Genomic DNA, 21,310 nt, shown 5'->3' on the forward strand with positions numbered 1-21,310 from the left:
TGAACACGCACACACGAAAATCAAACGGCAATTGAAAGCTATTCAACGAGAAAGCTCAAAGAGATCCGAAATTAAACGACAGATGTTGTTGCAGACCCAAATTAAGCACGATGACAATGCTCGATAGGGGCTGCAACGATTCATCGAGTAACTTCAATTATTTGATGACCGACTAGTGTTACTGCAGCTCGCAATAGACAACTCTACTTTCATTCGCCGACACCCATGTCACTCACCACGCCAGGCCCCGCCTTCTAAAGACACAAATAAGTGTAGAACGTGAGGACGACCAACCTCAAGTCAACAGTACTCATGGCTGCGCAAAACATGCACATTTTGTTGTTTCATAATGAAAAATCCATTTGGATCGAATTGATGGGATAATCGGTAGAATAACCGATTCTAAAAACATTTGATTTCTGCAGCCCTACTCAGCTTTGATCGTTTTACGGTGGGGGGGGGGGGGTTAAGTTCTGCGCAAATTCATACACTAAGCGTTCACATGTGAATAAAATGATTGACGCAGTACTCACATAGACGACGTTGACGTAGTCGTCGTCCGCCAGCGTCTCCAGCATCTTGCTGACGGACGTTCGGATCAGCTTGAGGGTGAGGCCCGACACGCTGCCGCTCCTGCAGGGAGCCGACATCGTCGCGTTTTACACGACAGAATTGATATTGAATGCCGCGTGGTAAAGATATGATTTGGATTTACAGTAGAAGACTGACGTGATCGCAGTTTAGCTGTGAGCATTTATTGAAGTGAAGATGTTATAGTTTGAAGAAATGGTTTACAAAGGTGTGGGACAAAAGTTGTTTTGCAAGGTTAAAAAAATGAAGGGAAAATATAGGGGAAAAAAGTAAAAATAATGGCAAATATATAGCAATATCATGTTTTCCATTTATTTTTTGTAATGTGCTGAAAAACTGTCCTTTTTTTATGTGCAGGTAGATAGTGTAGGTGATTTACAGAGGATGTAAAAGGTGGACAACATTAGTTTGATAATGTAAAAAATAAAATACCTCAAAGATATATACCAATTAATGTATATGAACAAATAAATATTTCAATAATCCCTAGTTTTGTAATGTTAAAAAAAAAAAAAACAGTTTTGCAAGTGATTTACAGATTAATATAATGTGTAGAAAAGTATTTTTCCATTTAAAAAATATATCTGAAATGGTTTACATCATAAAATAAGTACATAAAACAGTATTTTAATGTTTTCATAATACATATATTTTAAACTATGTAATTTGTATGTGTAGTCAGAGTCAGAACTAATGTTTAGCTATAGATTTAGATAAAAACAAATTGAAAACAAAACCAATCCCTTTTGCAGATTTGTATCAATTTGAATGCATTAAAAAAAACCACAACGTTCAATCTTCTCACATGTAAACTGCTAACGTGTCGCACAAGCCGTGCCTCATTTTCGCCATCGAAATGGTACTGTGTGACTTCAGAGGTCTGCACTTCAAATGCTCTCGCTTGTCCAAAAATAACCTGGCATTTTACCTGAGGGCATTTTTTTTTTTTTTTTCTTCTGTGTGGACTGTAAATGGCCGAGTCGCCCCGTGTGCGCCCGCTGGTTGACGCAAGGTCAACAGTCAAAGGGACTCCAACGGAAAGCATTTCTCTGAGCGTGTGCGTGTTGAATCATAAGCTTTTCACTCACGCATCCACCAGGATCAGCATGTCCTTGGGCGACGCTGCCCCCTGGATGTACCTGGTGGGTAATCACACGACAATGACAGTTTCGGTTTTTGATCCGGCGTCATAGCATACGTCGGGCCGCACTCACCACGGCCGCCTGCGTACGTCGTAGAGGTCGATTTTATTGGCCGATTTGCTGGAGTCGATCCAGGGAGATGCTGCGTTTTGACAGAAAGAAACAGTCATTTCGTTTCAAGCGTGGCCATGAGGAGCCCCAACGCCAGTTTTGTTGACGTGTTTTTCCATTCTTTTGGACTTTTGAGGCCACAATTGAAAAACTCAGCGGCAAGGAGGAAAAAAAAGAAAAAAGAAAATGAGGTTTCGACACTGCGAATGAGTCACAATGTGAGCCGTCGGTGCCAAAAGTCACAAGACGGAGGCGTTTGCGCGCCACTAACGTGATGACACACTGTACAGTCTTTGAGATGACTTTGCCGAGGTCAAGGTCGGTGAGGCGGCTTCCGTCTCGGGGCTCACCCGGGAAGTAGCGAGCCAGTCCGGTGGCGGAACCAAACACCTGCCAGAGGAGCGTGGGGTCTTCCTCTTTGTTCCGCCGGAAAACCTCCTCCAAGGCCTCTGTCCAGTTGAGCTCATTCAGAATGATGGTGGCTGCAATACACAAGCATGAAAACAGACATGCAGTTGACACATGGTAAAAGACACAACTGACAAAAAAACCCACTTGATCCAGTTGAGTTCATTCATAATGATGGTGGTTGGAATATACCGACAGAGACAGAAAGTCGACACATGCTAAAGTCAACTCATTTCGAATGATGGCGCCTCTAATACACACACGTGGTCACATGCACACACACACACGCATGCAGGCAGCTGACACAAACACCCTAAAACATATTTGATCGATGGTTACGTTGCGAGTCGTGAGTCAGCTCCCACTGTGCTAATTTAAAAAGTGTAGTTTTGCGTCGTTCCCCCCCCGAGAAAGACGTACAGTATATATATCATTGAAACCTGATCACAGAAATGTAGACTGCTTCAGCATTCACACAACAAGCAGGACCGGGCTCTAAATTGCGCCACAATATCATCTTTTTCCACTTCTCTCCGTGGGGGAATCCTCCTCCTCGCCACCGTGGAGCCAGGCTGACATTCCATGCTTTGTAGGGTATAAAAACACCCGAGGCCCCTCCTTCAAGTGTTCCCCGTGGAGCAGAGCGTGCGTCCCGTTGTGATAAACGCTCAGCAATTTGGACTCTCCCACGCTCCCTGCGGACGAATGCGCGCCGATGACATCACGCTCACTCGCAGTCCCGCACAAGATGAGTACACAAATACCAACAAATGGTACCGCGTGGCAAGGTTGCTGCATCGGAGTCTGGTCATAAATCAGCATTGAGTTCATTTCAATGCAGAATTATCACAGCAACATTGGAACAGTGCGACTGGACAATCAGTACATCGCTTTATCGACCGTAAACTACAACTGAGGTCAACAAAAGGGGGGCGCTCGTCTGTCTGCGCGTTGTCGCCCACCCACGCGCTGCTGACGGCAATTAGGCGGCGGCAAGGGAAGTGGCAAAAGGCGCCCCGTCGTCACGTCTGCTCGCTGTCAGCCACCGCAATCACGACGCCGTGCACTGCCGCCGTCTCCGTGTTAAAAAGCCCGTCACGTGATCTTAAATCCCGGAGAAAGACACACGACTGCTACGGGGCCGTGAATTCAAGAGTTCAAACGTGTCCGTCGGCTGATGAGGTCAAGTCCTGGCAAGGACGCGCCGCAGGCGTGCCAAGCGCTGCATAACACGGGAGGGGCAAAAGTATTGGGACGTCCCCTCGACTTGTCACCACGTGGAGGTGTCCCAATATTTATGTCAATCTGTCCAAACTCTTCCCCACCATTGAGTGTCCCAATATTTTGTCAATTTGTAGCTGTATCACAAATGAAAACATGACATAGATATATGTTTTTCAAAAAAAGAACATTTGGACACACTTGGGGTGAACTTGTCACCGTCAAAAGGAGCCCAATATTTTTGCCCGGGTTTAGCCTCAGTCACAAATGAAAGCGGACATAGAAGAAGGAAAAATCTATTTCCACGCCGCGAGCCGGGCCGCGGGTAGGCGGCTCGGGAACACGCAGTGGCGGCGTGGCAGTATCGCGGCACGTCACCGCCGCGCGCCCGCCTCGGCCTGACAGGTGCCACACAGCGTCGGCGCAAACGGGCATCAGATACGCGGCCGCGGGGGCCGCCGAGGCCCTCCTTTCGCGCCGTGCGTCCACGCCGATCTGCCTAATGAGCGGAGAGGGCACAGGACGGGCACCGTGCGAGGAACGTGACACGCACACGCTGGGATTCATCGCGTGAAAGGGAAGATGGATTCCTCTCGCTGGATCAGGAGGGAAATAGAATCCAATCAAGCACGACTAATGTGGGATAAGATGGAATATTAGTAGTGAGGCCGGGGTGGGTGGGTGGGGGAGGAGGGGCAACTTTGTCTCCCTCTATTAATAACCATGATTGGAGAAGATGATTAGCTGTGGAGGAAAGTGGCAAATGTCGGGAAAAGGGAGGAGCGCGGCGACAAGGACGCCTGCCTGGTCTAGACAAAGTCGTCGTAAATCCAGTTAGCGGACGTCTTCGTGACGTTGCCATGGAAACGCCAGCTCTCCTGAGTGGTGTCAATACGGCTGCCTGTCCTCCCGGGGAGGGAACAAAGGGACCAATGCCGCCCCAGTACGGCAAGGAGATGCCATGCGATAAAAATTCAGTTGAGATGACGCTAACGTGAGCAAAAAAACAACAACAAATATATATATATGAATTAATAAAATAGTAAAAAAGGCACTGTGACGCTTTGAACCAAATTTTAATATGAGCACCAAAAATAGGTACGGATGAGTTCGGCTAAATGCTAACATTTGATGGCGAAATGGCTATGGAGACTATTTGGGCGAAACGCTAACATCGGCACCAAAATAATCCCACACGGGCGCATGCAGTGATGACGGACATAGGCAGCAACACTTACAGCCCTCGTATATGTCGGTGGGAATGTGGACGGCCGTGGTGTTGTACGAGACCAGACGCTGGAAGTCGGGGTCCACGTGGAAGTCCTCGGGAACGTAGCGGTTCTTCTTCTCCGTCTGATTGAGCTGCACCAAGAACGATGATTTCAAAAGTTACAAAACATATCGCCGCACGCACGTTCGCTCTTGTCGGGCGCTGTGATCGAACGCGCGTTCGATTCCCGGCTCCCCGAGAATCATCTACCGATGAGTATTTTTCAAATTTGCAGTTTGGGCATCCATCCATTCCGACACGACTGACATTTTTCTCCAAGTTTATTCATAAGTTTATCACAAAAGAGACTCAGTGTTTTTTCCTTCCAATTGCCAATGTTGTTGTTGCGTCTTTTCCAGAAGTGACTTTCCTCATGCGTCTGATTGGCTAAAATGGCCTTTTAGTTGATGGCACCACCTGTTGCTTGCCATGCACTTGAATAGGATTTCATAATTTTTGGACCCCAGAGCTGGAAAAAAACAAACAAAACAAAGGGATCATTACATTTGTATTAAAGTAAATTACAAGTTCCTGCAGACATGGTATTAAGAAATCGAAATGTGACCTCGTGAACGTGAGAGAGAGGTAAGGGGTGTGTTCTGTCCGTCAAATACAGAGTGACAGGCGTGTGCTGTGGGTGAGCACGCTGCTTTCTCACCGCGACAGCGCACGGGAACGAGACGCCGATCCCGGCTTATCGGAGGCGACAGATGACGTCCGAGGCCGCAGGGGGGAGGCGAATCGAACGCGACTAAAAGTTATCCAAATCCTCAATAAAGCCACACAACACTTCAATGTTATACTCACGTTGTCTTTGGCGTTGTAGTAGGTGATTTTGTCGGGCTGTGAAAAGACGGGAGACAAGTGGGAAATGACGATAGACCAAAACAAAAAATGAATTACATTTGCAATCGTATTACGGCAGACATATTGCACCCAGGAAATCATATGCAGATAATTGACTTTTCATGGAAAATGCTCATTTCGTCTGAAGATGGATTGTTTTTCATGTTCGTAAGACAAACGGTGAAGTGGGAGACAAAATATGATTGGTCATTGGTTAAAGAGGTTGCCAGAAGGCCAGAGGCTTAAGAACTACATTCACCGTTAAAGAGGAAATATAAATGGAGAGTTCAATAAATAAAATAACAAACAAGTAGAAATTGAAGGTCAAGAACGCGATCTCCAAATTTGAGTATACATGGAGTAGCACATGATCACTCAATCATCAATTACTCTCCAACATCATGTATAATCATGTATTTCCAAACAAATCTCCGAATTCACTTCACAGGGTCGTCAAACACTCTCGCGTCGACATACTAGCAATTTTTCAATAAATTCCCGACTCACCTCGCTGTTGACTTGCCATATGTGAGCCATTTGGAGGCTTTCGGCCTCTTCTGCCAGTCGCTAAAAAGACAAAAATAAATATGACTAATATTCTGGATGCAGCTCTTGCATTGTAAATTAGAACGCGCCGCGTGCTATAATTAAACCCCCTCCTCGTACAACTATTGTACACGCTCCCATATTTGGGCATAATGACTTGATTAATGGGTTTATAATGCACCCATCTTTTAATCTGTACCTGGTCCACATAGGCACTGTACTATTAATTTCCCGTGAGAAACTCTCACGGGCAAGACGGTGACTTGAACTTGAAAAGGGAGTGGGTGTTTTAAAAAAAAAAAAAAAAAAAGAAGAGGGTTAAAAAAAATAATCATCATCAGTCGTCGAGTGGAATTCAACAAGACATCTGCAAATATCACGGCGTCCCATTAGGACTCGGCGGACGTCAAACACGCAACCCTCGAGCGCTTTTTTGTTTCTTCTCCCTCACTCATGAAGCCACTGTCCCACTTACATGTAAAATTACTCGACTGGTGAATGAGAAAGTACACAGAAACAACATAAATTATGGCTATCTGTGATCGTTGCATAATTCATTGTAATTCGTGGTGGCACGCTTAAGTGACGTCTGGGCTAAATCGGTCACCCGCTCAAAGTCGGCGCTGGCACGAGCGCAAACAACTTGTGCCTCTTGGCTCCATTGGGCTCTTTTAATTGTGCTCAAAATGCTAAATTGCACTCGTCCGAGGAGACAAGCAAGGCATTGGGGCTAGAAAACACTCCAACACCGAAGCATGTGAGCGACCTATCGCTGATTACCAGGCAGATACGCGATGCACTGGTGTGACTTTTCAACACAACTGCCCGAAGCTACTGGAAAAAGAGGGTTTGAAAATATTGAACGCAAAACTAAAACTCAAATCTAAAAACAAGGATGTAATCCGGGGAAAACCGGGTCAAGAGACAGATTGACAAGTGAACTTCTGACTCAAATAAAAAAGAAAAATGAAAAAGAAATAAACAGCATATTTCAATAAATGGAAACAATTATAAAATGAAGGTCAGTAGAAATGTATATTTTTAATTCTACCTCAAATTGATTTCTAACAAAATGTCGTAGGCTAATGAATGTATGAATATATAATCTATGTGGCAAATTGGAACAAACGGTCCAACATGACATGCAGACAGACGATACAGCAATCCTCACAGGCATATATTCTTTATCCCCCGCCATAAAATGACGAACATTACTGCAGCTTACTGAGCCAGTTGGAAAACTCTTCTTTGTTTACATCTGTATGACTGGAATCTACTGCCCCCTGGTGGTTAAAGTGGCTGGAACAAATTCATGTTATTTCCAATTCATTTCTACAAGGATAAATGATTGAGAGTGTTTTGAAATGAATTACTGGAAACTCTGAAGTCAAGGCGCATCTGTATTTTAAAAAATACTTTGGGGCACTGGCTGGGAATCTTGGCTGGCTTCAGCATGTACCACGACACTCGCCACTTGTTTTTTGGCTCTCACAAAGGTATCGCCTTGCGAGTAATTCCAACCCGAGCACCCGTCTACACTTCAAAGCCCCCCCCCCCCCTGCCTGCCAGTGTGCAAGGCGGGGCTCGGGAGACCAAACCCCAAGCATCTGCTGTTGTGACTGGCAACATGTTAGTCACAACTCTCCTGTTTGTCAGTCATTTTCATGTGTTTGCAATATATGAAGTAAGTGGACGATGCGCTAGTGTCGTCGTGTTTGTGTATGAGTGTATGGCCTGTGATTAAGGCGTCCAAACAGCCGCGTCTAACGACTCAAGGCATGTCGACTAGTGTCAGTTTAATAACGCACACATAGAAGAGATCAGTGACTCCACTGTAATTACGCGCCACTACACAACTCGCCGCTTAAAGGGACGTGACTCAGGTGACACCCTAATGAGCACCCGAGTGCAGCTGCGAGGATTCGCGGGGAAACTTTTCGCCGCTGATTAAACGACGAAGGGGGGGGGGGGGGGGGGGTTCTGCGTTTATATGATGCCGGATTGCCTGGCGTCGTGGCAACCCGCCGCATCTCCGGGCTCTGCTTCCCCTGGCAGCCCACGCATCAGAGATGAAGAGGCGTTCCATCAATGGCGAGCCACCAAGAGAGGCCGCCGACTGCGGCCCGGCCTCCGGTGGGCGGCCAAAGCCTTTTTCGGATCGACTGCCAGCTCTAATGCAATCCGAGACCTTAAAATAACCCCGATCATTATTCAAAGAGCCCCATCTTTGGCTGTCTGCTCTCTGTTCCCTCGCCCATCTTCTCCCGCTGCCCGTCTTGGTCTGTGTGGGCGCTCCTGCCGCCAATCCCAAAAAGGACGACGAGACTTCCTCAAGGTGAACGAGAGTTCTGAGCGGCCTCTTGTAAAGAATGACCTTCAGGTTGCCTCAAAGACAAAATTAGGATCGTAAAATAGTCTCCTAACGAGGGGTCCGATAAATGTGTTGACTTTTACTTTTATTTAATAAAAATGTTTTTTTTATGATGTACATTTTGATCGATCAAATGGTGATATCACAAGGTGTTCCCGTGTATATTTCATGGAATTTTTGGAGTGTTTGTTTCACGTTTTAGAGACAAAGGATTCCCAAACTGTATTAAATATAACGGTGTAAAAATAAAAACATACTCGTTAGGGATGAGAGCGTTTGAATAAGAATATGCAATTAATCCGATAGATACATTTAGAAACCAACTTCAAAAGGCAAAACATCAGTTAGACGTTAGCTTGTAAAAAATAACTGATTTTCTGCAACAACAGTTAAGATACACTAACTTTGAGTACAATAAGTCAGGAAAATCCCTTGCGAACCAACTTCAGCGCAATAAAGAAATCATTAATTACAGCCATTCAAGATTCAAACGGCAACTGTACACAGTCACCATGAGAAATAAATGAAATGAATGTTTTTTTATAGCAGCTCATAAGCATCTTCGAACAACCCAGACCAAAAAGAATTTGAACCTTTTATTAAGGATCTAAACATTCATTCATTCATTCATCTTTCATTCCGCTTATCCTCACAATTATGCCTCAATTAAATACACAAATTAAACACAGCCTTGATGTTCCTTTAACTATCACAGAATTACATAACGCATGAAAAAACATGCAACCGGGACGGGCGCCTGGCCCGGACGGAATCCCTGTTGAATTCATTAAACATTTTTGGCCAATACTAGCGCCTCTATTTTTCAGAACAGTCCATGAGTTAAAGGATAAAGGTAGAATTAGTAGCCATATGAACACAGCTTCAATTAAGTTATTACTAAAGCCAGGTAAAGACCCCACTCTCCCGGCCAATTATCAGCCCTTATCACTGATTAATGTAGATATCAAGATTATCTTGAAAGCCCTCGCAGCGAGACTTGAAAAGGTACTTCCGTCGATAATCCACTATGACCAGACAGGCTTCATTAAAGGAAGAAGTTCCACAAATAATGTCAGACGTCTGTTGAATTGAATAAGCATGTCGCAGCCTAAAAATCTAAACGCAATCATCACGTCACTTGAAGCAGAGAAAGCTTTCGATAAAGTTAACTGCGCTTTCCTGTTTGCAATATTTCGCAAATTTGGCTTTGGAGATTTATTTATACATTGGATAGCCACATTATACAATTCGCCGAAAGCCACAGTCACCACAAATAGGATCACTTCAAAAAGAGGAACCAGACAAGGATGTCCACTCTCACCAATGCTATTTGCAATATTTATTGAACCTCTTGCTGGCGCTATACGTCAGAATGCTAACATTAAAAGGTATCTGCTCACGAGTGACAGAACACAAACTCAATCTAGATGCTGACGATATTCTTCTTTACTTACAGGAACCCAACTATTAACTCATTCACTCTTCAGGCAGTTTTCAATCTCATTAAAACATTTTCACAAATATCAGACGACTCCATTAACTGGACAAAATCAACAATACTCCCAATAACAGCAAACCTGCGGACTACTGCAGATCAAATCCAAGAGTACCCTATTCCTATAGGAAATAAGTGTTTAGGTATCAATATTTTGTCAAAACTCACAGAGCTAACAAATCTAAATTACACACCACTTCTGGGAAAAATGTGGTGGTTGGCTGGAGGGGTGGCATTGGGTCCCTGCGGCCCCCGCTGGGTGGCCGGTTGTCGGGGCGCCTCGGTGGGGCCGGCGGACCGCTCCGGGTCCCTCGGTGTGGGACGTGTCCCATCCGCCGGGCTGCTCTCGGGTGGACCCCTGGGCCTGATCCCGCCCCTCGATTGATTAGGTGGGGTCCTCAGCCGCCGTGGTGCGGCCACAGCAATCACAGGACACTTCTGTCAGTCTGTGCACGGTATCAATTTACTTGCATGTACCTGCAGGCACACACCCTTAGGACTCTTTCACTGGGTGTGGGGTCACACACTTACTGCAATAAATAACTCATGAATATGCAAATCGCTTGAGTATCCCCTCACTTATACTCTCGTCCTGTAGACTTTTATAATTTACATAATTAATGCCACCACACTTCAGTTGTACAGCCGGGTTCACGACCCTTGTCCTGCATGCTTCTTCTCCTATCCTTGTCCTGTTCTACCTTGTCCTGTCCTTCCCTCACAGGGTGTAGCACTACAGCCCCATGCAACACTCATATTTAATGTTTCATTGTTGTAGATAATGTAATGATTTACTTCTCTCATCCTGTTTACAATTCGTGCTTTGTCTTTTGTCTTTGTTTCTCTCTCTCTTCGAGAAACTTTGTGATTACAGATGCCAAACAACTTAAATGTGGAAAATTGACCCTGACTGAGTCCAACAGTTTGATGACGAAGTGCTGCTTCCACCAGTGAAAGTACAATCCATGCTTTTATTCTCTTTATGGGTCCTCACTTGTCACATCAGACTCTGGGATCCAGCCACCGTAATTTGAAGCCGCTTGCCTCGTGGCAACACCTCAGCTCCACCCCGGTAGTACTCGGCATTGGTCCCGCAGTAGGCTTATTTGCATGAGACAAGACCGCCCCCTCAAAACAGGCAGAGTTCCGCGAAATAAGATACAAGAAAATTGGGTGATAAGTGCTTAATAACTCTTGATCCTGGTGGTATTTTGACAAAAACACACAGAGACCCCTGGGGACTGTTTAAAAATCACGATATGTCTCCTTTAATGTATTTTTATGTTTCCCATTCAAGAGTCAACCAAAAAGAAAGACAATGAGATTCACAACAAATAACGAAAAAAGAAAGCATCCAATTGAAGCGTTCTCGCTTCTGTGTCGCATACCGTTCGGCTGGGTTGATGGGCGTAATCATTTAAAACGTAACCATGGAAACAGGGGCTTGAATTGGGAGTCCCTCCGGCGTTGACATGCGAGTCAAATCTCCGTCAACACAAAAAGAACCAAAGGTTTTATGATGACACCTGCGTGCGTGCAGTCACCTTGAGGGCTTTGGAGCGGCTTTCCAGCAATCTCTCGATATTCCCGGCGGCCGTGGCCACCAGCTCTTCGATGCGATTGGTCTCCACGCTGAAGTGCGTTTTATGTTTGTTGTAGATCTGATGACAAAAGGATTGCTGATGTTATTTTTTTGTTTTTTTATTTTTATTACTGTTAGCATTACTAGCCTGAAACGTTTTCCATGGAAATTTTAGGAAGGGCCAAGGAAAAAACCATCAAACAGTCAGTCAGAGGTATCAATGAAGAATCTGCTTGCGCTGACTTCCACCAAGGACGAAAGCTCAAAGGCGAGATGTTTGGTCAGCAGCAGAAATAGAATTGAGTATTCTACCGATTATACCATCGATTAATCAGATAAAAACTGATTTTGCGTAAGTAGCGATGTTAGGCTATATGAAATTAGCTAACATCAATGCATTACCTTGGACAGCGTGCTGTTGTGGTAAAGATTGCACTTTATCTTCTTTTTTTTTTTTTTTTTTTTTGTGAAAAAGTGTGAAATGATCCCAAACTTTAGGATATTCTGTCTTTTACAGAATATTTCCTTCCACCCTACTGCATATATTTTGAACCAGGCAGACATTTACATACAGTCTCAATCAGTCCTTACTGACCAACGAAAAAGGGGAGGGAGTGATTGAACGGCAATGTCAGGTTACGTCATCATACTAAAAGACATTTAGTATGCTGTGGAATATGCTGGAGCAAAAGAAGCGAAAGAAAAGCGCACAAATGCCAAACCGAGACAATTATTTTGCAGCCTGGAGGCCTTTTCAATGTCCAGCGTTCAAGACGGCAAGTGCATCTATTGGTTCTCGCCCCTCGGTGGTGAACAATATGAAAGAGCAACTCCACTGCGGCATAAGCAATGTTATCACCGATGCAATGTCACCGAACTATTTACTATTTTATCTATTTTCTACAACCAGTTTTAGTTGGGTTTGATGCCATTTGCAGTGACAAACAGACGCCACAGTGCTTTTGCGGGCTATTTGCCTTCCTGAATTGTACCACCAACGTTTAACATAAACGTGCACAAAAAAGCTCATATTTACCGTATTGATGTCTTTAGTAACATTACCATTATCACCGTTTTCTTTGAGTTTGTTATTTACTTGATTATATCATAGTAGTTAAGGCGAATCCATTTTCTTTATTTCTTTTACAGACTTCCTACAATGAGGGACCTTGGGCACCCACCAAACAATTTTTGGAAGACATTCCTGATCTTTAATTAACATTCAAGCCGCCCGCTTTTAAACTCTGCATGCTGTGCAAGTTGAAATCTGGCACACTATTAACAAATACATTCTAAATGAAAGTTTTGCATCGTTTCATGATGACTTCTTAACAACAGCGCATTTTTACAAGCACACACTGTTATTATTATTAGCTTTTCAATCAGTGCGGTCTGCAAGAATGAGGTGAGTTAAAGTGCAGCATTAGCGCTAATGAGAAGCGTCTATATATAGAGTTGTGGTATAATGTATCGGCGTGAAGGTCGTTGAAAGAGAGCTCAAGGGTAATTAACGTAGAAATTCATAAATGCACTTTTGGCTAGACTTTGATTGACCCGCCTCACCTGAGTGAGACTTCGTATGCCGCTCGCCTTGTCCGTGAGCTCGATCAAGTCCTTTTGCATCTGGTCCGCCCATTCTTTAATCCTGAGGACACACAAACACACACAGAGCACATTCAATTCGTTCATCAGGCCACTGAAATGAATGACATGTTGTGTGCGTCCGTCCGCACGGCATGACAGTGTTCAGTATGCTAGCATGTATTGAAGGGGAAGCGTGAAATAACAATGTTTAGCCGAGTGAATAAGCTGCACGTGCATGAAGGAGAGCGCTATTCATTGTTGACAGTGTGAGTGTCACGTCCAGGGGCGGTGGGATGCCGCGGCCGCCAAATGTATTCTTCCCAAAAGAAACGAGAGGACACACAGAGACAACAGCTGACAACAAGCAGAAGAGCATGAAAGCTTCAGATGGTGTTGTGTTGTTTTGGAGCATCGAAAAAAACATCTAAAAATGTTCAGCATGGGAACTGCTGGCTACAAATCGTAGCATTTATTTAAAAAGAATCAAATAAATAATGAGAAATGCTGACTAAAACTGTTAGCCTTCTCTCGTAGGACAGCTGGCTAAAGATGATGGTGTTCGCTATAAGAGCTGCTGGCTAAAAATGTTCAGGTTCACGATAAGAACTATCCATCCATGCATCCATCCATTTTCTGAGCCGCTTCTCCTCACTCGGGTCGCGGGCGCGCCGGAGCCTATCCCAGCTATCATCGGGCAGGCGGCGGGGTACACCCTAAACTGGTTGCCAGCCAATCGCAGGGCACATACAAACAAACAACCATTCGCACTCACATTCACACCTACGGGCAATTTAGAGTCGTCATTTCACCTACAATGCATGTTTTTGGGGATGTGGGAGGAAACCGGAGTGCCTGGAGAAAACCCACGCAGGCACGGGGAGAACATGCAAACTCTGCACAGGCGGGGCCGGTAATTGAACCCGGGTCCTCAGAACCGTGAGGCAGATGCTCTCACCAGTCGTCCACCGTGCCGCCGATAAGAACTACTAACTTAAAATATTACCATTCACTATGAGAACTGTTGGCTAAAAATGTTACCGTACTCCATAAAGAAAAATTAACCTCAGCTCCCGCGCACACCATTTGTGTGGCTTTGACACAGGACCCCTGACTGACCGTGTTATTATATTTAAAGCAAATACAGTGTAACGCGAGCCGGCAATATTTAGCCTTGCAGGGGGACAGCTGCTTGTTGCTGGGGGCAGATAGAGGATAGATTGTCCCGTCAGCGCATAACACCCACCGGTGGTGTCACCTCAGAATTATGTCGGGGTTCAGATGTCAAAACGTCACGGTTCAAGTTCAAATTGCAAATAGGGAAAACAAAAGTAGTATTTTGTGACGGCAAATGTAACACCTCAAGGCATGTGTTTAACTGGATAGGCTCCATCCTGAGTGGACTAATTAGCCACTTCCACAAATAACCATCAACGCCACTTGTGTAACAACGGGATGTGTGACTTCCCCGGTGGACGCTGATTGCTGTGAGAGCGCACCAAAGGAAACTGGGAGGGTTTTTTGTGAGTGTTTTGTCTGAATGTTTGCTCAGCTCTTTTCACGCCCGACCCCCGCCTCACGCTCCTGCCCCCTTCGCTGGAATTTCTCCCTCAGGCGAGATCGGGAAGGTGACAACGAAAGGAAAGGCGCTAGCAGCTACGTCGAGGGCATCCGTATGAAAGTCATCGGAGCGTGCAACCCGCTAGGCGTCTTTTCGCTCGCATGTTTGTCACTGAGTCACTAATGACGCCAACTTATGAAGCATCCGCGGCCTACATCAGGCCTTTATTTGACCATCTGCAGGCAGAAAGATCTGAGAATATATCATAACACTAGTAAATAGAAAGGGTGGAGCAAAATATTGATAATGTGATATCATTTTCTCTCATGATACATGTGTCAAATATCAATATTATAGCTGTCCAATGTTCAAGTACTATTCTGATGTCATGCTGTAACCTTCATAGGTTTTCTATGGTTTATCACACGATCACTGTATTGTGATAATATCAGTCTCGACGGCAAAATACGGTGATATTGTATTGAAGGCTAGTCTATGATTCCCACTCCATGCAAATAGCCAGTGACGAGAAGCTTTCTGCTAAACCGACCGGGTTCGAAGGTCGTCCACACAGGTGTCGCCTCTTCAGAGAAGCTTTTAAGGTAATGAGATGGGTGGAACTAATTAGTGTACAGGAGGGGAGTATTATGTAATCCACTTGAGTGATGGGACAACCAGACGACGATCTCCACCACGTCGGACTTTGATCTTTGGGATTTTATTGCTGGTGTGGGTCACACTGTTCGGACGTTTGGTACACTTATTTTAAGGCTTGTCAATTATGAGCGATGATTACCAACATCTGTTTTATGACAACAGAAGCTAGAAAATGTCGGGTTTATAAAATATTTGTTCCATCAAAGTGTTTTAGTTCTGGTCAATGACTGCAGACAAATGTCCGTAGACTACAAAGCATCACCTGCTGTAGTCTACAAGAGCAGCTGTACTGACCCATAACCATTGTTTACCACGCAAACGATCAAAACAATTTCCAAGGAACGCCCTCTGGACGTGACAACCCCCAGTTCTACAACAACAACCGCAACACCACGGTTTACGGACAGCACGTGGGTGGCGATCGACCCCGCTTGTAAACATTCGCCGCCGAACAAATGACCACGGTATTGATCCGTCATAGCTAGACACCACAACACTGTGAGCCATCTTGTTTCGAAGTTAAAAAAAAAAAACATGCCAAGACTCAATATCCAATCTGGGATTTTCCACTCCAACTACCTCATACTTTTATACTCAGAAGACACTGCTTTTGATGTCACAGAGACAGTAAACTCTTTTTATGTTCCCGGCGGCTCCTGGGGGGGACGGTCTGAAAACTGAAATCCTCGTCTGATGATTCTAACTGAGACTCCTCATCAGTTCTTGGAGATTGATGGGGATGAAAGTAGCAGAGCCACTTGGGGATCCCTAAAAAGAGCTCAGACCGCAAGCCATCCAAATTAGGGGAGACAAAAACACACATGGTCCTCGGGTATTTGCTTCCTAGCACTATAACCTTTTTATTGAAAAGAAGTCAACATAATTAAGGCCAATCTTAGCACGATATAGCAAGAACGTGTGCATAATAAAAGCTGCCATGTACAAGTATAACCAAGGGACGAGCAAGAAAATCTACCTTTTGTATTAAGGTCAATAACACAGTAATTGCCACCTTTGTAAATGTCTCACGGCCTTGTTATCATCCCAGACGGAAAACAACTGATGTTCTTTCAACAAATCAGCCAGGCGGACAAGCCAAATTTAGGCTTACACCAGACATTTCCCATCATTTAAGAAACGAAATGCTTTGGGTGACTGTCTTGGAAGAAAGTACAACTGGCAACCTATCTTCCGATGTCAAAGGTTTTAGGTCACTTACGTCAGCAGCGACCCAATGGACGCGGACTTCAAAGGCCATATTTGTATGTGGTGGTAGAAGCTCTCTATTGGTTTGAAATGAGTCAACAGTAGCCAAAGCAAGCATCCTGTCGGTTTTGCAGTGGGATACAAGGTGTTCAACTCATTCACTGCCTGCTATTTTCCCCAAATTGCCAGCCGTTTTCGATCATTTTAACTGATCTTTTAATATCCACAGAATATTGTGTTGTGTGACAATATAAGCACCGACTCTACCAAAGAGTAGGCTCTCTTCTTTCACCAGAGAAAATTGTTTGAGTCTACCGTTGTAATCAGTAGTAGAACATTTAGTAATCAGCAGTAGAACATGAGTTGCCTGCACAAAAAAACATCTGTTTCTGGCCAATTAGTGGCGAAAACTGTTTCTGTTTCTTGACTTTTTGTGTCAAGAAACATGTCAAGCAGATAAATGCTCATACTAATACTTTTCGAGCCTGAATTTCACAGAAAAAGCTGGGCGAGACAATCTTCCACGTCTTCCTGTTGAAAACCGTACTTGACGTCTATATACGTCAGTGGCGACTCACGTTTGGATTCGAGTTCACGGCAGTGAATGAGTTCATGGGGAAATGTGCCTTGCCAGCTCTGTGAAATGTGAACAGGGCCACGGTTTTGCCTTCTTTTCTGTCCTGCAGCCATTTTTGGCTTTGCTGCGTGTCATTTCCGAGAACACCATGGGGACAGGCTCCCCATCACCTCTGCAGATTCGGCTTAATGTCACCACAAATCCATGCATTTAGCCGCTCTCCGCTACATATACAAAAACACACCATTTCCACCCATGTGGATAAATAGATTAGAGAACCTGCCTCGTCCATCCACCCTCTTTGGCCAAAATGTCCAATTAACTGCAAGTCTACACGTCCGTGCAGTAGTGGGTACTCATTCCCTGACGCGTGAGCTCTAGTATTAAACGGCACTACTGATCCATTAAGGGGGATTCTCGCTGAAGCCATCACGCACCGTCAAGAGCCCACTTTTCTGTTTGCGTACCCCACGAGCACCCCAGAGACATTTTAAGCACTTAACGCCTCGAGTGCCTGACGAGATGCTTTAATGGGATGCGCTTGAGCGGATATTAGGCGATAACAACCTCAATTTACTCAAAAGATATTTTGGGCTGATTCGACATGTAAAGCTTGACGGTACCTCCGTTTTCGGGACATACTGTGGACATGCTAAAAGTTCATGCAAAACTTTTTAGGGCAAAATAATTCAACGTACAATTTCTAGATTTTCCGTGACCCCTTTTGTAATCAGTGATGATAAGTGACATCGAAAAACGGGTAATAACCTCCGTAAGCGGTATTCAGCAAAAGTTAAGGCCAGCAACAGGTTTTCCCATTTTTAAGTGTGACTACTAACCAGAGCATCTTGCATAACATTTTACACTTACCTGATAGTTCCCAATGTTAAAATGTTACTAAAACAGTATGTTTTTTTTTTTGTTTTTAATCAGGAAAGTTCATTTGAAAGCCAACAAAACAACTTCCTGGATCATGTTTGACATCTGAGTATCCACTCCACTGAAGCAGCACAACTCTCAATGGCGGTACATTTTCATTTTATTCAACCTTTATTAAACCAGGAAAACTTCAGTGAGATTAAAAATCTCAACATAAAAAAAAAAGAGTGTTCGGGTCAGGACAGTCAACAAAACACAGTTGCAGAAGAAAACCTTGCCGCGCTTTATATGAGAGTATACAAGTGTGCTTCCTGCACTGGACAGGCCTGCCATCCAAACAGCTGTTAGCCATTCCCCAGGTTGCCTTGGTAACGGAGCAGTGGAAAAATTCCCTTCGTGCGGAGAGGGGATGTGAGGTACGCACATGGGTTGCTTCCCATAAAAATCTGCCATGAGAAACTTTTGAGGCTTACAACATCCCGCTGCCCCTCCGAGTTAAGGTTCAGGTCGACGCCCGCTTCCTCAAAGACGGGCGCTCGTCTCAATAAATCCCACCGGGTTCAGTCGAGGGCAAAGAGGATTCAAGTGGGAGTGTGAGAAAGTTCATGAATTACTTTTGGTTGCTAATTCTTTCCTTACGACAAGTCAGCCAAAGCTACTGTGTTTCTATCAGATGCTTGAAGGTTTATTCAGACATAAAAACAATAGAGTAACCGGCATTATTTTCAGCCTACCAAAGATTGAGGTCAAGATGATCATTTGGTGTAGTCCTACACACAGTTTGTGATCATCTCACCCTAAACTTCCTGTCGCCATGTTTGAAATGTGGTCAACCTGACTCCACCCGACCCATCCCTGTTCGGGGTTGTTGTGTTCATATAAAGTGCCTCCTCACATTACAGTGGAGATTGCCAGAAACAAGACAGCGACCAGAGAGGCATGGCTCTTTAGCTGAGCATGAAATCGAGTTAGGCTTTAAAAAAAAAAAAAAAAAAAAAAGAGGGGGTGTGGGGGGGGGGGGGGGGGGGGTGAGTGGTAGAAATGGCTGCGAGAAGAAGAGGATCCGGTCTTGTTTTGTAGTGAGAATCAATACAGGGCCGTGTCCACAACATGCAGAAAGGAGACAATGTCTCGTCTTCTAGTCATGTGTCCTCATCATTTGACCCACTGCGTGGCAGGTCAATGACATCATGACTTCTCAGAGTGGATGAAGTGTGGATATTTTTGGAATCGATGATTCTACGGATTATCCCATCGATTAATCGGATACACATTTATTTTAGATAATGATAATCAAACACAATATCTGCAGGTGAGGTGCAGGTATTATTTATGTCCACTTGGGGTCGCCATCCTCACATTCTACTGTAGTATCTGTGACTTTGAGTGTGTATGGCTTAAAAGGCGGGACCTGGCGTGGCATCAGCAAATGAGAGCGTTGATTTGGCTGGCTCTTAACTCATTCATTGCCAGCCTTCCCAGTTAACATGGATATTTGACTTCTAAAGCCGTCAATGGCAGTGAATGTGTTAACTGGCTAACCCGTTATCAAGTCTGCTTGTTGAGTGACTCGGCGTGAGTTGTGGCTGTCAGTTTGTGTATGAATGTGCTTATTACATGTTTTTTCCGCCTTACATTTTGTTCTAAAAAGTGATACTATCTAGCACTGCTAAGCTACATTAAATTAGCTTAGATCGGTATGTTACATACATCATTTTCGAGAATCCGCCTGACGTGTTTTGTCAAGCTGCTATCAAACAGCGTAAATAGCCAAGTTATAAAAATAATACAGCTATAGAAGCGGCCATGTTGAGTGCCCGTCTTGCGCAACTGAGCCACGGATCAATCCACTTAGCAAAATATACTCTGCAAGTCTGACATCATCGCACTTGGGCCATTAGGCTGGGTGCCATGGTGGCTCACCACCACAACCGATGAGGAAGAGGACGGGAGGAAGACAAAGGGCGGTGGCTCGGAATCAACGATCTTTTTTTTTTAACCCGTTGAGTCAACTTTATTCGTTCTGTGATGAAACAGAACAAAACTCGGATGAGTTTGGTGAGGAAAAAGCAGATTCTGTTTATGTTCCACTTGCTGTGGGTGGAGTGGTGTCCACATATTGCCAGTATGTCGTGCTAAAATTTAACTAATAGGGAAAATGACTACCAATATTAGTAATATTATAACACCACTGCTACTATTATAACTCACAATAAAGTAACACTACTTGAAACACTCATATTTTTTAAAAATGCAGCTTGTGACTGTGTTTGTGGGTCCAAACACACAAAAACATAAAACACACACACACACATGCGTCCATATTTGTTAAAATATTTGTGGGTCCAAATAAAAACACAAAAACACACAAGAAGTGCACACTAATTTTAAAAAAAGCTATTAAGAAAAAAGTTAAAAATTAAATAGAATACAGTATGTGTGTGTTTGTGGTTCTGAATAAACACAAAAACACAAGACACACAACCTGCACACTCATATGAAAAGAAATACTGTGTCTGTGTCTGTTTGTGGCTCCAAATACACACGAAAAACACAACACACACACACGGGCATACTCATGTTTGAAAAGAAATTGTGAAATTATTGTGTGCATCAAGTAAGCACACAATAACAAACAATACACACACTTGTACAGTCATGTTTGGAAAAAATACAGTGTTTACGCATCCAAATAAACACAAAAACACACACTTGCACACCCATTTCAAAAAAATACAGTGTGTGTGTACGTGTGTGTGTGTTTCTAGGTCCAAATAAACACCCCAAAACAGAGTCGAGCACACTCATGTTTAAAAAACAATATGCAGTGTGTTTGTGCTTCAGTTTGTGGGTCCAAATTAAAACAAAAATCACATTTCACCAAAATCCAGCGAGTAGATAAAGTTACAGTAACACACCCATGATCGTCGCTGTGCAGAAAATAGCCCCCCCCCACCCAAATATCACATTTCACAAGTTGGGTCCCGGCACCCCACCTCCCGCCCCAAATGTACTGAACATTTTCCCACAAAAACAACCGAATGTCACTATAGTACTCACATGTGCGCGTTGGGGAACTGGCCGGTGGACACGCAGGACACGCTGGAGAGCAGCAAAAGTACGCACACGCAGTAATCCATCGTAGCAAAGCCTAAAAACAAAACAAAAACAAGAAGGGAAAATAAAAAGGACAGCAGCTGCACAAATCCACGGCGTCGCGCGTCCTGCTGCTCGTCGGCCAAACGTGTGCACGCACACGCGAGACA

General features: G+C 44.3%; 1 protein-coding gene across 2 annotated transcripts in view; it reads right to left on the reverse strand.

The window, feature by feature from the left end:
- cacna2d1a (calcium channel, voltage-dependent, alpha 2/delta subunit 1a) overlaps positions 1–21,310 on the reverse strand; it is a 46,550-nt gene extending 25,240 nt beyond the window's left edge. For both annotated transcript variants that reach the window (XM_061667236.1, XM_061667235.1), the window contains exons 1-10: positions 21,105–21,310; positions 13,147–13,228; positions 11,546–11,662; positions 6,097–6,156; positions 5,551–5,586; positions 4,712–4,835; positions 2,195–2,326; positions 1,806–1,875; positions 1,680–1,730; positions 534–633 (exon numbers count right to left, since the gene is read on the reverse strand). In XM_061667236.1, the coding sequence (XP_061523220.1) occupies positions 534–633; positions 1,680–1,730; positions 1,806–1,875; positions 2,195–2,326; positions 4,712–4,835; positions 5,551–5,586; positions 6,097–6,156; positions 11,546–11,662; positions 13,147–13,228; positions 21,105–21,184 (852 nt within the window). In that variant the 5' untranslated portion in view covers positions 21,185–21,310. The remainder of the gene's footprint in view (positions 1–533; positions 634–1,679; positions 1,731–1,805; positions 1,876–2,194; positions 2,327–4,711; positions 4,836–5,550; positions 5,587–6,096; positions 6,157–11,545; positions 11,663–13,146; positions 13,229–21,104) is intronic.

Source organism: Phycodurus eques, chromosome 22 (genome assembly GCF_024500275.1).
Source record: "Phycodurus eques isolate BA_2022a chromosome 22, UOR_Pequ_1.1, whole genome shotgun sequence".
In the NCBI taxonomy this organism is placed as follows: Eukaryota; Metazoa; Chordata; class Actinopteri; order Syngnathiformes; family Syngnathidae; genus Phycodurus; species Phycodurus eques.